Source organism: Heloderma suspectum, chromosome 2 (genome assembly GCF_057233095.1).
Source record: "Heloderma suspectum isolate Gila_16-S chromosome 2, 16-S_ref, whole genome shotgun sequence".
In the NCBI taxonomy this organism is placed as follows: Eukaryota; Metazoa; Chordata; class Lepidosauria; order Squamata; family Helodermatidae; genus Heloderma; species Heloderma suspectum.
In genome coordinates, this window is record NC_139459.1 from 307338700 (window position 1) to 307358972 (window position 20273).

Sequence of the window (20273 nt, forward strand, 5' to 3'; positions counted from 1 at the left end):
CAAAAGGAAAACGAAGGGGGGGGGGGGAAACAGCCGTTATTCACGGCGGACTACATATCCCAATACGCTGTGCGCCGAACCCTCCCCTCCCGCCGGTCTCCCGACATGCTTTGTGCGACCTTTCATCATTATGCCCGCCCCTCGCCGCGCGTTTCACGTTCAATGATATTCCCAGCAATGCCTTGCGAAAAGAGCGCGTGGCCGGCCCGCCCTGTTTAAAGACTACATTTCCCAGCATGCTCCGAGGGGGCTGTAAAAGAGAGCGAGCGCCTAGGCGGGGCGGAGCCTTCTGCTGGGCGGGGAGGGCTGGCCCGAGCCTTGTCTCCGCTCCGTGGGGGTTTGCGCCGCGCGCTCTTCCTTCCAGCGGGAGACTCGTTCCGCGGAGTTTGGAGACTGGGGCGCTCGACATGTAAGCGCGCCCTTCTTCCCCCATAAATATTTAGTCCCTTTTAAGAGCCGGAGGAAGGCACCGCGGTATCGTGGCATCCTGGCGCCGCGCTCTTGTGCACACCGTTCACTGAGCTGAGATCCCTCCTCTCCGCGGATGCCGAGGATCTGGTTGTATGAGCCTTGCTGGCTTGTCAGCATTTGCTTTCTGTAGGAAGGTGCCCCGCTTTATTAGATGACGATTCAGCTGAGGCTAGGTAGGGTGTTGGAGAGGAACCGTTTCTTCTCGCCCCGATGTAGGCCGCTGGTGAAATACTGTTGCTCTCGAAAGATTATGGGTGGTGAACTAGTATGTAGCTAAGATGTTGCGCGGGTTACTGAGTGCCTTTCTGCTGCTGCCAACTAGCACGGATGTTCCTATGGAAAGGGGCGTCTGATCGTGAATTGTTTCAGGGTGTTGTCATTTTTAAGTGCTGAAAAATGGCCTTTTGCTTTCTAGTGCATAGAAGCGCATGAGTGCGCCTTACTTTGGCTACGGTATGTGCTCAGCTTAAAACACTTTCCCGGTTCCTGCCCTCCATTAACAACATTCTGTTGCAGTGTTCAATCACTTACGTCGAACTAGTCCCCTTTGAAGTTAATGGGGCTTGCTTCTGAGCATATATGCATGCGATTGCGCTGTTTAAAAAGCATGTTTAGTTACAGTGTTTAGTATAATAAAAGGCAACACGCAGCAGCAAACAAGCATTTCCCAAATTTAACGATTTAGCAGGACTTTTGTCACGAATTTTTCCAGAAAGGTTGGCAAAATTGGGAGATCGTACTAAAAACAGGCGTGGCAAAGCTAGGTATCACCCCAAGAGGTAAGGATCTGATCTAGGTATCTGTAGGCTGAACTTCCTGTGAAACTCTCACAGTGCAATCCTCTGCATGTCTACTCAAAAGTAAGTCCTTATTGTGTTCAGTGGTACTTACTCCCAGGTAAGTGTGCACAGGATTGCAGCCTCAGTAAGGTCTCTTCTGAAATCTAATTAATAGAATCATTTTGTCACCTTTTTTTCTCTTGTGGGGACCAACGCACCAATCAAGATACCAAAGCCTGGAGACAGGCAATTGTTTGTGTTTGTTTTTTAAGAGCATTGAAAGAGGGATTGTCGCTTGTGGTGTGTATACATTTGTCCCATTTCCAGCTCTGGTGAGCAGTTTTTTTGGGTTCTTGTAACTTGTGGTTAACAAACCATGGTTTGTCATCATGGCTGGGTTCAGACAATGCAACAACCCATGTTTCAGCAACCCATAGTTCATTTACATCCCACACTCAGCCTGTACTCAACCTTGAGTGTGGGTTATCATGTTGTGTGACCCCAGTCAGTGGGTTGGATCCAGGAGCTGCCTTCTGCAAGAGGAAGGGCTCTGCTCGTGGAAAGTTCTTCTTCATGATTTTTGGAGATCTTCTACTCCCTCCCCCACCCAATACTCACACATCTTGCACCATTCAGCAGGGTCCCTTGAGTCTTTGTGTAGCATTTTCAGGGGGCTGGAGGGACTGCCATGGGAAGGATGGGGTGGGGAAGTCTATTTCTGCCAAGTCCAGTTGATCCAGCTTAAATCTGGGTCCAACCAATTAGCTCAAAATTTCATTTTATCCACACCCAGCATTTTGAAAGAAAACATGAAGGATGTTCTTCAGAGCTGTAACATTCTGTAACCTAAGGGATCAATTTTATAAGGCTGGTGCTGGAAGTCTGGGAAGGAGAAAAGTACTGGCTAGAGGTAGTTTACAGTTGCTTGGCCACTTTGCTGGTGCTCCAGTCTGGCTAAATGGGGCAGGATGGTGGCAACATGAGGCAAAGGCTATGAATACACCTTGGGTGAATAGTTAGGATTCATCCCCTGGGCAGAACTGGGGAGTCGAGAGTAATCCTGAACAAATTATTTGGAGGAGGGAGTTAATAGGGTAAAGATGCAAACATGCAAGTTCATAGACAGAAAAAGGCCTACCGCTGTTAGCATGCCTCAGACAGCATAGCTGGCTGGGGCATGCTGGGAGTTGTAGGCTTTTTTTCTGTCTATACTTGCATAAGATTGTGCCCTACTATGCAATTCTATACATGTCTAGTTGGAAGTAAGTTCTGTTGAGTTCATTGGCACTTTTTCCCAGGGGAGTATGTATAGGACTGCAGCATAAATCCAGTTGGGCATACTTTGGTGTAAAGATGAATAGGATTGTTCTGAGTAGCAATCTGGAAGAGCCCTTTAAAATAGGGGATATCAGTTAATATTTTAGGTCAGGGTGGGCAGATTTCAGGTTTGTTAGATCTAGTATCGCTAGATCTAGTAGAACTCTGAGGTCCACCAGATGCAAAATAGTGGCTGGGGGTGAGCAGGAAGAGAAGAATGTTAATATATTAAGGGTGCAACCCTATGCAAGTTTAGATGGGGGGGGGAGGCCTACAACTCCCAGCATGCCCCAGTCAGCTAGGGCATGCAGGGAGTTGTAGGCCTTTTTCCCATCTAAACTTGCATAGGATTGCACCCTAAAATGTTAACATGCAAATCCACTCTTGATTTTTCCCTAAGGAGCAAGGTGCCTCTGAGCACGTTTTCAGCACAGAGAATTTGATTTAGTTCCAGAACTGAGCTTGTATCTATTCACACCCAAATCCATTCATAATTTCCCCTAAGTTTTATCCATTTCAGCAGCCTCATTTGGGAACAAAACCCCACCTTTTTTGTTGATGCTATTAAACAATAGGGAGTCAGAACTCCTTGGTGACCTACTGGAAATCACCCAGAGATCTACAAGTAGATCCAAATCTACCTCCTCCCCACCCCTGCTTTAGGCTAGGGAGATGCTCTTTTTCCTTAATAGCATTACAAGGGAGGTTCTTTGTAAGCCACTTTCCCCAGTATTATCCTGCTACAGTTGCCAGATAAATATTATCGTGTAAGTTCTTTGTTTCAATATTTAGGGGTGGTTTGGCTTTTATAGCTTCTAGATCAGAGTTTCTGAAATACAAGTTAATGTGAAGTGGTGGAGCTTTTGCTGTATTGTACGAATGATGCTTATGTTTTGTGCAGTTTTGACATTCTGATCATGGTGCTGCTGGACAATGTTGAAGTTGGTTAGTAGTTTCTTATTTGCATGTAAGTTCAAAACAGAACTCAATCAATAAACATAAAAAACTAATGTTTATAGTCCCAAAATAAGCTTAGACCTGCTCCATATTGTTCTGTGATTGGGGGACTGTCCCCTTCATGATCCACAATAATTACTTCCAGTCAGCTGTCATTCTTGCACAATGCTCATTAATGTGTGATGACCCCAGATGACAATTATAAATAAGGAGATGGCACTATGTACCCCACGATAAGCTTTGGGCCACCGTAAATGATGCACTTACACCTCCAGGAGAGTGTGTCCTACAAGATGGCCTTCCGTTGTGTCATCCCAATATTTTGTTTGTACACAAGACACTGTCAAGAGCATGCATGCACACACAAACAATACCCACAATGTGTAGAAAAGAATAAGGAACTAGGGGTGTGCACACCATAATAGGCTTTGGGACACTCCAAATCATACACACAAATTTCAGCAGAGCGTCCCCTATGAGATGCTAATATTGGCACAGGATTACCACGTTTGATGGTGTCTTGTACCTAAACAAAGCACTGAGCCAGACATGATTCTATGCCAGCTCATAGAGGACAATCTCCAGGAGGTATGGGTGTACGATTTGAGGTGGCCCAGGTAGAGATGTGAAAGCCCAGAAAAGAACCAGAAAAAAAAACTTTTTTTCCCCAGGTCCATTTTTGTTTTTTCTGAAAAATTAAAAAGCTTTCAATTATGAAATATTTTCTTTTAGAACTTAAGACAAAGTATTTAAATATGGTTACCCAGCCTTTCTCCCCACAAAATGATTTCTAAAAAAACCCTATGTAATAAGAACTTTTATAGAAAGAATAGAGATGTAAATTGTCTGGAAGTAATAAAGCCATGGGGAAAAACATTTCTTTAAATCCTCACTGTAAGATTCCCAGCATAGCTGGTTCTTTCATTCCTTATTATAATTATTGATCTAAAGTATATTTTACTGATAGACATTTATGCTTAGTTTCCCAATGTGTGAGGAGAGTCACTATTGTGCATTCTTGACAGTAAATGTGCATTCTTGACAGCTTGGGTTTTGTTCTACAGAGTCCTGTGTTTCTGATGCTGAAGCAGTCATGGGGGGAGCAATCCTATGGCCACTAGTCAGCAGCTAGACAGAATGATCCCCTCCATGCTTCTCCTGCCCTGCATTGGATAGGCGGTTGCCTCCGAGTTCAGAGGTGGCTGCCTATCCCCACAGGATTGTGCCCTTAATGTAGTTCTAATCCATTCAAACAATAACTACAAATTTACTGAGTTTGCTTTTAAAAAGTTTTAAAATATAATGGTAATTTTATGAGCAAACTAAGTCATACATAAAATAACTTTAGGAACAGAAGGCTGCTTTATGTTCCTAAAGCAGCCCTCCCCAACCCGGTGCCCTCCGGATGTTTTGGACTACAGTGCCCAGCATTCCTGACCATTGGTCATGCTGCCTGAGGCTGATGGGAGCTGAAGTCCAAAATATCTGGAGGGCATCACGTTGGGGAAGGCTGTCTTAAAGCAATGAAGTGACTTTTGATCTGTAAGGAGCACTAAAAAAGTAAGTATTGCTTCTTTCCATTTTTCCAAAATTTCCCATTTTTCTGAAAAATAGGTTTTTTGCCCCACAGTCTCAAAATTTCCAGAAATTTCAAAGCTTAGTTTGCAATGCACAGCCCCATTTTCTTATTTGTAATTGTTATAACACTTTAAAGATTATTGTGGAAAAACTTCAGTTTTAATTATTAAATTGTTTCAAATATCAAAGGGGCAATCTCCTGGTCATGGAAACATATGATATGTGGTGGACCAAAGCCTATTTTGGGGTTTAGGGATATATAAACTTCAGTTTCTTATTAAGCCTTATTAAGCTGTGTTATGAACTTTCATGCGAATAAGGAATGGGAACCAGTAACCAACTTCAGCCTTGTTGCTGGTAGTGTGTTTTTGTTTCAGTCAGAGAGAGGGTGGCCAGACAACCCAAAAAAACTTACTTCCGATCATTGTGCATTTTCTTTCTGCTAACTTGTGTTCCATTATAAGTGATAAAAAAAAACTTTACGCTTTATCTTGTTTGAACTTCTGCCCTGTAGTTTAAAAACATGCTGAAGTTGGCTAGAGTAGCACATGTCACATGGGCCTGCACACAGGTTCTTGCCATGTTGCCCTGGGAAACAATGTATATCAGTGCTTCGCTCCAAAGCATGTTACTACAGGCAACTATAGAAAATATTTGGAGTAGACACACCCTCAGATGTGCTTACACCGGGACAACTGATAAACCTTCAGTGCCTCCTCTTAATGCAACTTTTTAAATTTATTTTTTATTTTATTTATTTATTAAATTTATTAATCGCCCATCTGGCCGGCCACCCAGCCACTCTGGACGATGTACAAAGCATACAGCAAAACAGTCTAAAACAATAAAATTCTACAATAAAAACATTTTCTAAAATACCCTAACCCACCCCAAATGCCTGCCTGAACAACCATGTTTTTAATGCACGGCGGAAGCTCATTAAAGAGGAGGCATTGCAGAGTTCCCTAGGGAGGGAGTTCCACAGAGTAGGGGCCACCACAGAAAAGGCCCTCTTTTGCATTACTTAACCCTGTGTCCTAGTATATTTTGAGGAGCAGGTTCTGTAAATGATATGGAGTCATACTATGTGTTTAGTCTGAGCACTCTGTGCTCCTCTAGCCCCAGCTCAACCTTAAACAGTTAAATAAAACCGAAACCATAAAACCAAGCGCAGCTGTTCTTTGTTATCTTTCGCTGTGAAGACCGTGGGTCACTTCACACACAGTTCGTGGCGGGGGGATGTGCACACTTCTCCACTGTACATATAAGGCATTGCATGAGCTGCGTGTTTGACAAATAGGTCAAGGTCCACATAGGCATGAATCATACATTGTTTCTGCCCAACCTACCCATGCAGGTGGGGTGGCCACTTATGAACCATCAGAACAGAGGAAATGCATCACCAAAACAGAGGGCAAAAGAGGACATTAGTTTGCTTAAAAATTGCATACTCTTATTTATATGTGTAGATGTTCATTTAGAAATAATTATTATAATTTAAATAGAAATACAGGACCTCTCATCATAGTGCAGAAGACTGTAATCAGGTGGCCAGCCTGCTTTTCAGGTGGTAACTGTTGATGGACAACAGTTTTTATAGTTCTTTATCTTTAAACCAGAATTGAACAGGGCAGCCTTTCAGACAGAGGCCTCCTTCAAAATAGAGGGCAGTCCTCTGACAGCCCTTCAGATAGAGGACTGCTCTCTGTAAAAGAGGACACCTTGCCACCCTACAGAAGGGAAGGATTGTGGGAATGGCTGCTTTATGTGTACAGGCCACAGTGTTCCGCATCTGGCTCATGCAATGCCATATACTCTCAGTGAAGGTGCAGCCACACTGTCACTGCTGCAGAATTGCCACCTTTGGCTGGCTGAGCGTGTGAACCAGCCCATTGTGACCACTGTAATGGACTAGAGTCGTACTCCAAAGTAAGTGGTTTGAGAACCTCAGTTTTAGTCCTTTAGAGAGCAATCCTATGGCCATTAGACACTGTCTTGAGGGCCATAGGATTTTCCGGTTTGCCGGCTCTGCGCTTGTGGGCAGCGCTTGGAGCTTAGAGCCAGGAAACAGCTCTCCCTGCCCCCACCCCTCGTGCCCTGCACAGGGAGAACCGTGGTGGCCGCCTCTCTGTGTTCATAAAATGGAGTGTGGAGAGGGCGAAAAGGGTGCGTTCCCGGGGGAGGGGAGAAGATCGTGGGAGCCCCTGTATGCTGCTTCCTGTGGGGTCTCCAGGCCTGTTCCTGCCCCCTCTCCGAAGCCCCAGCTAGACACGCGAAATCACGTGTCTAGCCAAGAATGCAGGGCAGGCAGAGTGCAGGCAGAGGATCCCCTCTGTGCTCCACCTGGCCCGCATGGGATAGGCGTCAGCCCCTGAGTTCAGAGGCTGACATCTACCTCAATAGGATTGCGCCCTTAGGGTGATTTCCTTTCCAAACTGTGCACAGAGTGTTGCAGTGAGGGATTAACCATGTACTCAGTAGGGTGGGGCTGAAACCTGGCAGCTGACTTCCAAGATAAGGTCTCAGCTTATGGTTGTCACTATTTTGCTGCCAAATAAAAACTGCCATGAACCACTATTGTAGGGGGTTGATACTAGGCTGCCAATTTCTGTCATTCTGGTAGGAACTCGTATCGATAAATATTTTCTGTTCTTTTTTTTTTCTCTTTAGCAAGTTCTCTGACATGAGTAGCAAGAAAGAACATGTTAAGATCACGAGTGAGCGTAAGCCTGGGTTTCTGGAGCGCCTCGGTGAGACGTCTGGGGGGATAGTCATTGGGCTTGCTACTTTTGCACTGTCTTTCTACATTCTTTTTACCAATGAGGTAAGTTGGGGACCAGAAGAGAGAGGGGATGGAAAGGTATTTGGACTGTTTTTCATATACTTCAGGGATAGCAAGCTTTATAAGGTCCAATATAGCCCTTGACATCCCTACCACACTCCACACAATGGCGCTGTTTGCAAGTAATGACAGCCCATGGGTTAAACAAACCATGGGCTGTCAGGGATGAGCAGTAGGCAGTGCGCCAACCCCTTCCACTTTCAATCAACAGACAACAAGTGGCTCCTTTATAGGTGGTTGTGTGTGATGCCTAGCCTGATGGGTTGTTTAGCCCCTAAACATCCCATTGGTCTGGGTTCGCACATCACGCTCAGCATCTTACAAATGAGCCGATTGTAGGGTCCTGAGTAAAAGTGGCAATGGTGGGCATGTGGGAGGCAGCGCATTCTCTCTCTCCCGCTCGTGCACGACAGCCCATAGGTTGTTTAAACCATAGGTTGTTGTTACATGCGAACCAGGTCGGTTTGGTCATTTTCAGGACAAAAGCTGCAAAGGCAGGCTTGTGTGCTTACTCACAAGTTGATTCACTATTGGAAAGGCCTACATTGCTGTTTTAATGCTTAAGCCTTAAGACAGTGTTCTTTGCATTGGGGATGTAGTGATTAAGCCTGTTTTGATTAACCAGTAAGCTGGACTAGACTGGGCACTGGGGAAGTGAGACAGGCAGACATCAAGACATTCTGACAGTGGTTCTCCTTTGAAGCATTCTTTCTCCTCTGCCCTTGTAGTGTTTTCCCACCTGGAATATCCTCCAGGAAGTGACCTACTTATGCGGGTGGTATACACTGAGAATTGAGAAGAGATGTTTAGGACACGGGTGGGCAGAAAGTAGATCTCCGAAGGTTTTGGACTTCACCTCCCAGCATTCCCAACCATTCACCATGCTGGCAGGGGCTTCTGGGAGCTGAAGTCCAAAGCATCTGGAGAGCTACCTTCTGCCCACCTCTGGTTTCGGGAACTGGTGCTCCTCAAACTTAAGTGGAGTTGGGGCGCGTGTGTGTGTGTGTAGGGGGTAAATAAAAAAAGGGTGCAGACTGCAGACTTCTGTGTCATGGGGAAGTTGCCCACTGCAGTCTGAGTTTTGCATCCCGATATGCACGCATTATTGAAAATGGGGGGAAAATGCTTCTCATTCAAAAAGCTTCTGGTGTCCAAACACCACAATCTTTATTATTGCATTTGGGGAAGAACTGAACAATCCTCTGTCAGCCAGGAGGTTTTGTGCTTTTTGTCACCAACCTCAAGCTGATGGCATATTCCTATAGCATTGAGTTGTAACTATCTGTGTGGCTATGCTGAGTTTTCTCATCTGATGGGAAATACATCCAGATGCATCTGCTTGCCCAGATGTTTTAGTTCAGGGAATCCCTGTGCCAAAAAGCACAACTGTCCCTGCTAGCCTTTGTACTCACAGACCCTAAAGGTGTTTTTTCCCCTGTTCCCACTTGCTTGCACAGAATGGGCTGGTCACCTGAACAAAACTGAGTAGATGAATCACCCTCAAGGTTATGCACTGCTGCTTGCAGATGGTTTAATTTGCTTCTGTGATCACAGTCTATAAATAATTCTTTAGAATGCTTCTCAGCTGTGATGCTTATAAAAGCTTGACAAGAGATCAGCAGCTGATGCCTTGGTGAATCCTGTGTGTGTGAATCAAACTGACCAGGGCTGCCACTTTGCTTCCTTCTGTTGTTGCTTCCAACTGCCTGCTGTACTTGACTGTTACCACTGGACTCCTGTCTAAGCCCCTCTTTGTGCTTTCACTAAGTCTGGAACCACTATATATTAATAACTGAATTATAAAGGGTAGTCTTAGCATATTTTAACGCAGTGACCAACAATGGAAAGTTATCTGTGCCAGAATTTCTAAAGAACTGGATATAAGCATCATCCAAAGAGTTTACAGCCCTAAGGGTGCAATCCTATGGCTGGCTGGGGAATGCTAAGAGTTGTAGGACTTTTTTCTGTCTAAAGCATGCATAGGAGTGCACCCTCACGTAGTTATTTTGCGGTAGTACAATCATGATAAATGCACACATGCCTCCCAAACTTCACAACTTAATTTTTGCATTTTCATTTTGACATCTCAGAAAAGACGAATTCTTTTAAATATTGTTCTCTGGAATGTAATCCACAGATCACTTCAAGAAGTTGTATCATCAGAATTAGATGATTTAAGTATGAGAGGCTAGGTGGTTGTTGATTGCACTGCAGCCAATATACTTCAGTCTTCTTCTGTGTCCAGACCCTGAGTGGATTCTCTTCCTGTAGGCCTTATAGGAGGCTTCCAGGAACATGCTTCCCATGTGCTTTGTTTTCAAGAGAAATCACTGCTTTTTCCCCCCCATCATGCCACCAAATTTTGGTGGCAGATTCAATGACAGCAGGAGGGGGTACAGTGCCTGGTGGGTTTTCAGCCCCCTGGACTCTTGGAGCCTCCTGGGCTCGTGGAGATTCCCCAGCCCTGCTACAAGGCTTTTCTATATAATTTTAGCATGGTATTCCATTGACTTGTTGCTGCCTCCAGTTGTGCTCTTCCCACCCACTACTTACCTAACCTCTCTTTTAATTACCTGTAGGGGCGAGCTTTGAAGACTGCCTCCTCTCTAGAGGAGGGGCTTTCTCTGGTGGTCCGTCTTGACAGCATCCAGAGTGTATTACAAGAGAATGAAAGGAAACTCGTGCACCTATCTGGTGTCCTTAGAACATCAAAGGTAAATCAAAAGGATTTTATTAGAAAACATGTTTCCTGCACATCGCAGCTTTTAAAAAAATACATGTTGCTTCTGTTGTTCCTGTTTGATTTGGAGGTCTTACCTGAAAAGCTTGTTTATTTCATCCCATGCCATATTTTTAATGAACATTTGAGGCCGCGGTGGCTTAGTGGTTAAGACAAACCATGGAGCCTGTTCACATGACATGATAGCCCACTGTGGCTTAATTTACCCTCAAACAACCCCTGCTGCCTGGGTTCGCATAACGCAACAAAGCACAGTAAATCTGATGCCGTGCAAAAATGGTGCCCATGGGTGCCCAGCACAACATGACAACCCCTGTGGGTAAATTAAACTAGGGGTGGGGGCTGTCACGTCATGGGTTCTCTTTGTGGGTTGTTCATGGTTAAGGGCCACGGTGGCTTAGAGGTTAAGACGCTGAACTGCAGACCGGAAGGTTGGCAGGTCAGCAGTTCGAGACCTGAGTGCTGCGTGACGGAGTGAGCTCCCGTCTTCAGTCCCAGCTCCTGCCAACCTAGCAGTTCGAAAGCAAGAAATTGCAAGTAGATAAATAGGTACCGCTTCGGCGGGAAAGGTAACAGCGTTCCGTGCACCTCGGTGTTCAGCCATGCCGGCCACATGACCACGGAAGTGTCTTCGGGCAGCGCTGGCTCTTTGGCTTAGAAATGGCTTAGAGCACCGCACCCTAGAGTCGGACACGACTGGTTGGGGACACCTTTACCTTTTTAATCTGTATCAAAGGACTGATTTAGAGTGAGTATCTAGGACTGTCAACATTGGTCTGCAGATATGTTTACTTTGTGGCCTGCCACTCAATCCCTGAAATGGCTTCATGTCACACTGGACCATAGAATGCCTTTAAGTTATAGCTCATAGTGTTCTGTTTTTCCTCCATGTGTTGCCCCTGGAATTGCTTTATGATGCATGCTTGGAGGCAGAGTCTGGAGGTTAATTTATCAGAACAAATGATTGGGTATGTACGCCTAGTGAATGATTAGGTCTTATCCTCTGACTCACAATCTTTCTCCTTGCAATTAACAGGGGTGAAGAAAAGGCATCCTGTATGTGTTTGGAGGGACTCCTTCTCAGTCCTTGATTTCAGGGTAGATGACTGGCATTACAAGCAGATTCCACAAATGTTAAGCCATGATAGAGATGGAAAAGCCCTCAGCTAAAAATGTTCTAGGCTCATGTGTTACAACTAGGGATGTCAGAGAATTTCACCACGAATCTCGGGGAGGCCGAATGCCAGCGCATTCGGCCCCCCGAAATTGGTGGAGAAACGGTCCGCCCCCCCCGGGACAGGACTTACCTTGTGCGAATGCCCCTGGCGGCGGCGGTTTGGCGGTGGCGGCTGCAGCGGCCGGTCTTCCGACGGGCTGCTGCCGCCGCCATTTCCAAGTTAAAAAAAAGTGATAGGCTACGTAAAGATTTACGTAGCCTATCACGGCTAGATTTTTAAAAAACACCGTGATAGGCTACGTAAATGTTTATGTAGCCTATCATGGCTGAGTGGGGGGGAAAAAAAACACGAGTACGCAAATGGGCGCTGCCATTTGTGTTCCTTATTTTGGCATGTGTAGTCTACATTTACGTAGACTACGGCGAAAATAAGGGGAATGCAAATAAGGAACGCAAATGGCGGCGCGGTTTTTTTTTTTTCCACTCAGCCATGACAGGCTACATAAACATTTACGTAGCCTATCACGGCTGACTGCAGGGACGTCCTGGCAGGATATTTGTGTCCCGGCAGGACAGGATTCACGGCCAGAGGGACGGGGCGCCTCCCCCCCCCGGCCAGAATTTCGGCGGGGAGGGACGGGGCGCCTCCCCCCCCGGCCAGAATTTCGGCGGGGAGGGACGGGGCGCCTCCCCTCCCAGCCAGAATTTTGGCGGGGAGGGATGGGGCGCCTCCCCCCCGGCCAGAATTTCGGGGGGAGGGACAGGGCACCTCTCCCCCACCGCGAAGCAAGTTTCGGGTTCAGGTAAGGGACTTTTGTACATCCCTAGTTACAACACGATGCTACCATCGTATAATTCCAGTAAATGGCATATTGCCGTTTGAGTGTGGGCCCTTTTGGCAACCTACCCTATAATGTATGTTAAACTAATCTTGTATAGCAGTAACACGAATTGTCACATTTTAAGCAGTAGAACCTGCCACCCAGTCAGGCTCTTATTTAGCCAGGAATCTGTGCTGGACAGGCTGGTAAATGGGCCTATGAGGTAACTTTCTAAACAAATGACCATTTTATCATATGTGATCCAGGCAAAGTTGCTTATTTCCGGTGTACTTTGTTATTCCCATGTTTGTCGCCTGTTCTTCTGAAAATGTTTGCTTCAGTTACCAACACTACCTTGGACGGAGGCTGGCTTGTCCTGATAGGGCTTATGTAGCATTCCTAGCTAATTAGATTCCTGTTTTCTGAGCCTGGGGGTCCTTGGCTCTAATTCAACAGGGCCCAGCACCAAACAGCTATGTAGATGTGCCCTTGCATCTCAGATGTAAATGTTGCCTTTCTCTTCTGTATCTCTTTGCCTACTCAAATCCTAGGGAAATATTTGTAAAGTATGGATCTCCTGCTGATTTAAACTTTCTTTACATTTGCTAGCCTTTGTATGATCCCAGCTATGGACTTTCTATCCGGGCTGTCAAGCTCAAGCGTAACGTGGAGATGTATCAATGGGTAGAGCATGAAGAATCCAAGTAAGATTCACACGTTAATGTTTTCTTTGCCATTGTGTGTGTGTGTGTGTGTGCGCGCGCGCGCGCGGTAGGAAGGGGAGAGGTGCTTGTGTGTGTGGGCTTGTATTTTATATTGTTAGAGATTAAGAGGAAACATTGACTTATATTTATGCTTGTTCGTAGCTTTTGCTTCTAATGTATTTCAGCATTCTGACTTTGGGGCCTATAACAGTGATTTGACCAAATCTTTTCCTTTGGTTGCCAGTATTTTTTTTCTCCTCTGATGACTGATGATTCAAAGCTATAAAGAGCAAATGCACACAGAACCATGAGTCACTTGTTTATAGTTGGATTCTGGAGTGGAAAATATGAGGAACTGAGCTAAGGCAAAAAAAACCCCCACAACACTGGTAACCATGCCTGCAACTCCTTTCCCTACCTTGTCTTGGGTGAGTTAGGTGCCAGAGAGGATACAGCCAAGTGGCACGTATGCTGGCACCTTGCCTATTGCTTCAGATTCCTCTGTCACACAAAACCTGAGCCCATTTTACTGAATATTCTACCAACTCAGATCAGTGAATTTCTCCATGACCTTTTGAGAGTGGTCAAATCCCCATAGTTTTTTGGCCAGAAGGGTTGGCCATTACCATCTGGACTGAATAAACGAGGTGGCCTTTTTTTATAGCCTATGACCCTGGTAAAATTATTAATCATGAAAGCCATCTGTTATGAGTAGCTTTGACTGAAAAAACACACTTTAGGGCTCAATCCTATCTAGATAGGCAGCTGCCTCCGAACTTGGAGGCGACTGCTTATTCAAAATAGGGCAGGAGAAGCACGGAAGCTATTGTTCCCTCTGCGCTTCTTCTGCCTGGCTTTTTGTGTCTAGCCACTGGGGCACAGAGCGGGGAAGGAGGCTGCTGTATGACACATTAGATGTGTCGTACAGGCAGCTACGATCTCCCCGCCCCTGAATGCCCCCAGCCATGCCCCTTTTTGGCCGCTCCATGCTCCTCTTCGAAGCGTGGAGGACAGGGCTGTTCCACGCTGCCGCTGAGGCAGCGCGGAAGTGGGGGGAGGTCGGTTTTCTGGGAACCGACCTCAGAGTGCAGGCTCTGAGGTTGGTTCCCGGAAAACAGCATATCCTATGGCTGTTTAGCTGCTGTCTAGCAGCCATAGGATTGTTCCCTTAATTGTGTAAATAATATAGCCGAAAATACATTGTACTTGTTTGACACCTTTTGCCCAATTAAAGCCCCAAAGGGTTCAAAGTGACCACAAAAAATTGGTAATGCATTGAAATAAATTTTGGGAGTATCACTGAAAAGATGCAGAATGCACAGTGCAAAATCTGTAAGTCAGGCATGGGAAAAATGGTTTTAAGATTTCAGTTATGGATAAAATTGTTCATAGAGGCCAAGGTGTTGTCTGTCTTCAGCATATTATATACCAAAATTTTCTCCATTTAGCCTGTTATCTGACAGTGATCAGTGGTTGGTTATAACTCTATTGAGGTAACAGTCCTGGTGTACATCAATACGACTCCCCCACCCCTTGTCAGCACAGTTCCTTCCAAATACATACCCCTTTAAATGGAGGGGTTGGTACCATCTTGAGAGATTCAACTAGATACTATTTTTAGAAATAGTCTATGACCCTAGTAAAATCATTAGCCATGATGTTCGCTGGTAATGAGTAACTTTTACCGAAAATACACCATTACTGTGTAAAAAGGAAAAAGGCCGGGGGGGACGGGACACGCCCAGAAATCATACCCAAATATGAGCACAAGGTGACAAAATAAGATGACAAATGCAACATATTCTAGGTGAAATAAAAGGCAGAGAGATGAAAAGCTTTCCTAGATGAAGCTTTTATTGTGTGCTCACCATTTCTCACCGTTGTTTATGGATGTTTTAGACGACATCGTCACTGTACAGTTTTGCTTCTCTTTTTTAAGAGCACTTTCATGAGGGGTTTTAGAGCGGGGAAAATGCGGTATTTTGTGGCATCGTGAAACAAAGTGCAAGTCCACACCAGTGTAGTCGCATTGTTTCACTATAGCTGTTATGTAGGGGAAAGTATGGAAAGGCAGGAAAAGAAAATAACTTCATGTAGAGCTGCAATCTTAATTCTGCAACAAAACCAGAAGTAGAAACAACTGGGTTAAACCACCTCATCTAGAAAAGCTTGAAAATGAAAGAGAGCTTGATTCCATGACAAGACTTTGTATTATGTCCATACCATACCTGCATTCACAAATCCACAAAAACAGCAGAGTTGAAGTTCAAAGATTTCTGAAATGTTTTAACTATTCATAAAAGTCATTGTCATCATTGCTGTGTGTTTTGCTTGTGTTCCACCTATAGGGAATATGAAGAGAATGGGGAACTGAAAAAAGAAACCAAATATTCATATAGTAAGTTGACTAGTGCAGAAACTCTTCTGCTAGAATTGTCACGGACTGTAGCTCTGTGTATTCAAATATGTGTATGACAGGCAAAAATTCAACGGGGCAGATCTCACCAGCACTTTTCTCATCTCTAAGCTGGGAGAAGCTGTCCAGTGTTGCTGCAATAAGTGATGGTGAGAGCTGCCTCTGCTGAATTTTTGCCTATCATACAACTGTTAAAGACACAGAACCACTGACAGGAAAAAGGTAGTCTCTTTATTTTCAGCATTCTGAATTTAAAATGACTTTGGGATATTATTTATGTATTGCATTTGTGTTCTGCACATACTTCAAGAAGCTCAGAATGGAATAAGTGGGTTTATCCTTTTGACTAGCAAAAGTCAGATGTACTCTGGCTTGTCATGTTGTATGAACCAGGTCTGAGTTGAGTATAGGTTGGATGTGGGTTGTTGTTGTTGAATTGTGGTTTGTAGTGTTATGTGAACCCAGCTGTATTAACCATGGCTTATTAACCACAAACAGTCCACAGTTCACAACCCAGCAACAAACCATGGAGCCTGTTCACATGACATGATAGCCCACTGTGGCTTAATTTACCCTCAAACAACCCCTGCTGCCTGGGTTCGCATAACGCAACAAAGCACAGTAAATCTGATGCCGTGCAAAAATGGTGCCCATGGGTGCCCAGCACAACATGACAACCCCTGTGGGTAAATTAAACTAGGGGTGGGGGCTGTCACGTCATGGGTTCTCTTTGTGGGTTGTTCATGGTTAAGGGCCACGGTGGCTTAGAGGTTAAGACGCTGAACTGCAGACCGGAAGGTTGGCAGGTCAGCAGTTCGAGACCTGAGTGCTGCGTGACGGAGTGAGCTCCTGTCTTCAGTCCCAGCTCCTGCCAACCTAGCAGTTCGAAAGCAAGAAATTGCAAGTAGATAAATAGGTACCGCTTCGGCAGGAAAGGTAACAGCGTTCCGTGCACCTCAGTGTTCAGCCATGCCGGCCACATGACCACGGAAGCGTCTTCGGGCAGCGCTGGCTCTTTGGCTTAGAAATGGGGATGAGCACCGCACCCTAGAGTCGGACACGACTGGTTGGGGACAGCTTTACCTTTACCTTTACATGGTTAAGAAAACATGGTTTGTTAGCACGGCTGGGTTCACATAACACAACAACCCATGGTTCAACAACAACCCACACTCAACCCATACACAACCCATACTCTGGCTTGTTGTGTTGTGTGAACACACAGCGTGCTGAAGCAAGCCGAAGCCACCCTTCGGTAAGAAAACCTGCGTCTTGCCCTGAGGGGATGGGAGAAGAAGCAGGCACAACTTGGTGAGGTGCCACCATTTTGCTCCTAGCAGCTCCCCCTCCCTCCCCCAATTGCCACCAGAAGGGCATCTGAGGAAACATCTTGGCCGGAGGGGATGGGAGAGAGAGAAAATATTAAGATTGAACTCAAAAGGAGAGTGAGAAACTGCAGCAGAGAAGAAAGAAAAGAGGAACAGATGAGCAAAGCACATGCCACATAAGAACATAAGAACCATGCTGGATCAGACCGAGGGTCCATCTAGTCCAGCATGCTGTTCACACAGTGGCCAACCAGCTGTCAACCAGGAACCCACAAGCAGGGCATGAGCGCAACAGTGCTCTCTCACCCATGTTCCCCAGCAACTGGTGTACACAGGCTCACTGCCTCTGGTACTGGAGGTAGCATATAGCCATCAGGACTAGTAGCCACTGATAGCCTTTTCCTCCAGGAATTTGCTCAACCCCCCCTTTAAAGCCATCCAGATTGGTGGCCATCACTACATCCTGCAGTAGTGAATTCTATAGTTTAACTGCGCTGTGTGAAGAACTACTTCCTTTTATCTGTCCTGAATCTCCCACCAGTCAGCTTCATGGGACAACCACAGGGATGTTAGCTCAAAAGCACAATAGATGCAGTGCAGACCTGAGTACAACTGATTCCAAAATTGGATTCTTCCCATCCATCTGGGCAACTAAATCAACTCCCATGCTTTTTTTTTTTTTTTTTGCTCCCTCCAATCCCTCCCCTCGTGTCTTGTGCCTTTTTAGCTGGCAAGCTTCTCTGAGTGCCTTTTGACTGAAAAGCAGGATAACAATGCTTTGAAATAATTACTAAATAACATTAATAATTAGTAATAATTTAGTACATTAAATAAATAATAGATGAATCATGTGCAAGTTATGCCAAGACTACCTGAGCTTCACAGCTCAAAAAGCACAATGGGCCGGCCTGCTATTCAGGAACTTAAATGGGAAATGGTTTGAGTATGGCCAGAAATTCCATTGCCCTCTAGCAAATAGGCTCAGTTCTGCTCTGTTATTTGGCCACCCTCTTTTTTGTTTTTATTGGCTTATTCTGGCATCACCTCTTTAGCTGGCAAGAACATGTTTTGTTCCAGGCTCACCCTCACCCCATTTACTTTCCCTTTGAGTCCTATGTTTTATGGCCTTTATTCCAATAATAATCATTTGGCACCTTTTCAATATGGAAGTGCCCCTTGATAATTGCATGGTATGTGTGTAAATATGTCCATGAACAGTAGAAATTGAAAAAAAATATCCTGAACTAACATCTCAGGGAGCGATCCACACCAGTCTGTGATCCCTAAGACATGCTCCAAGGGTCCCTAGGATTGCAGCCTTAGTGTCTCTAAATCTACCCTGTTTTTGCTTCCCTTTCAGATACAGAATGGAAATCCGAAATCGTGAACAGCAGAAATTTTGATCGAGAAATTGGTCATAAAAACCCTAGGTAAGTCCCATATTTCCCCACTCCAAGAAACTTGGTCATTGTGACCGTTTTGGAATTCTGGCTCTTCCAGTTCTATTCTTGTGATTCTGAACTATGGGGCATCCCACAGAAAGATTTCTTTTTGATTCACTTAATCCTGAACTGATATTGTTAGCTGTTCTGGAACCAGAATAGGATGGCATTGTGAATGACTTAACATCTGCATTTGTGGATGGTTTTCTGACATAGTGTGCTCGCATGGCTGTTGCTTGATTTGGGAATTCAGGAGTACATCTTTGCTGTGCTGTATGGTTAGACATCTCTGCTGACCTTTATTGTGTCCTTGTGTCCATCACACTGGATTTCACCTGGCTCTCCTTTTTGTCCCCACAGTGCCATGGCTGTAGAAACTTTCACTGCGGTTGCTCCTGAAGTCCAAGTGGGCAGGTTCTTTCTTTCTAAAGGTAAGCAGCTAGTTTAATTAGGCTATGCTCTTTTTACAAAATGGTTTTAGATCATCCCGCAGATGGGGAATTTGGGGAGAAATTGGTTAAGGAAATTTTAACTTTGTTTCAGTCTCAGTTTCCAGTTCCATCTGATTTGTGTTGAATCCTTGTAGAGCAGAGATTACACATGACAAAACCAAAATGGCTGCATGGACTGTTGTGGTTAAATAGCTGGTGCTAATGTACAGAACAATTGATGCTGTCTTCTTTTGTAGGCCTTATTGACAAGATCGTTAACTTCAAACAGATGAGCTTGTCAAAACTGGAAGATCCCCATGCTGATGTTATCCGCTCGGGGGATTATTTCTTTCACAGTGAGAATCCTCGACGTCCAGAAGTAAGAAACCCAAAAAGCTGGTATCTCCCCAATCCCCATCTCCAATAGCTGCAAACACTATGTTTGCCTTGTCTTATTTATTTATTTGCAACATTTATATACTGCTCCACTTCTAGACAGATTCTGGAGTGGTGAACAAGAAAAGATACAGAGATAAGATAAAAAAAATAAAACTCCATGTTAAAAGTCATTATTTTTAAAAAACAAAGTTCTATAAAAACCATGGCTGGTCAGTCAAGGAAGGCTTCCTGAAATAAAGATGTTTTCAGGAGGCTCTGGAACAGTACAGTGTTGGCGCTTGCCTGATTTCCAGAGGCAGGGAGTTCCATAGGAAGGGAGCCACCACACTGAAAGCTCTTCCCTGGGTGGACTCCAGTCGGGCCATGGGTCCATGTGGAACCACCAGGACCATGTCCTCAGTGACCAGGCAGGTTGGTAAGGGAGAAGGCACACTCTCGGGTGTCCTGGTCCCAAGTTGTTTAGAGCTTTGTACACTAGTACTAAAACCTCAAACCTGGCCCAGTAGTGAATAGGCAGCCAGTGCAGTTCCCGCAGCAAAGTCTTACACTAATGGTGGGGAGCCTCGTTCAGCCAAAGAGCCAAATTCAATTTTGAGGAAGCTCTCAGGGGCTGCATTCTAGTTAGGGGTGGGGCCAAAATAAAACATGGCAGCATATTTTAGCTTAAAGCTCTCACTGCCAGTAACTAAGCCGTAGGAGAGGCATTTCAGACTTTTCGAATTGGGGGGGGGGAAGCTGCCCAAGAGCTGGGAAACCACTGAAGAATTGATGGTTGGGGGAAAGGGGGTGCGGCCAGATGGGGAGCCCCCGAGAGCCAGATGGGGAGCCCCCGAGAGCCAGATGGGGAGCCCCCGAGAGCCAGATGGGGAGC

The 20273-nt window shown here is 45.3% G+C and overlaps 2 protein-coding genes across 2 annotated transcripts in view; one reads left to right on the forward strand and one right to left on the reverse strand.

Moving 5' to 3' along the window:
• The first annotated feature begins 281 nt into the window (after positions 1 to 281).
• The window catches only part of TMEM43 (transmembrane protein 43), a 28560-nt gene continuing 8568 nt past the window's right edge, over positions 282 to 20273 (forward strand). The window contains exons 1-8 of the mRNA XM_084840210.1: positions 282 to 409; positions 7773 to 7926; positions 10524 to 10658; positions 13292 to 13386; positions 15735 to 15784; positions 18491 to 18560; positions 18933 to 19003; positions 19261 to 19382. Coding sequence (XP_084696336.1) covers positions 7786 to 7926; positions 10524 to 10658; positions 13292 to 13386; positions 15735 to 15784; positions 18491 to 18560; positions 18933 to 19003; positions 19261 to 19382 — 684 coding nt within the window. The 5' untranslated portion in view covers positions 282 to 409; positions 7773 to 7785. The remainder of the gene's footprint in view (positions 410 to 7772; positions 7927 to 10523; positions 10659 to 13291; positions 13387 to 15734; positions 15785 to 18490; positions 18561 to 18932; positions 19004 to 19260; positions 19383 to 20273) is intronic.
• XPC (XPC complex subunit, DNA damage recognition and repair factor) overlaps positions 15294 to 20273 on the reverse strand; it is a 46914-nt gene continuing 41934 nt past the window's right edge. The window contains exon 17 of the transcript XR_014788544.1: positions 15294 to 15728. The gene's annotated coding sequence lies outside the window, so the exon portion shown is untranslated. The remainder of the gene's footprint in view (positions 15729 to 20273) is intronic.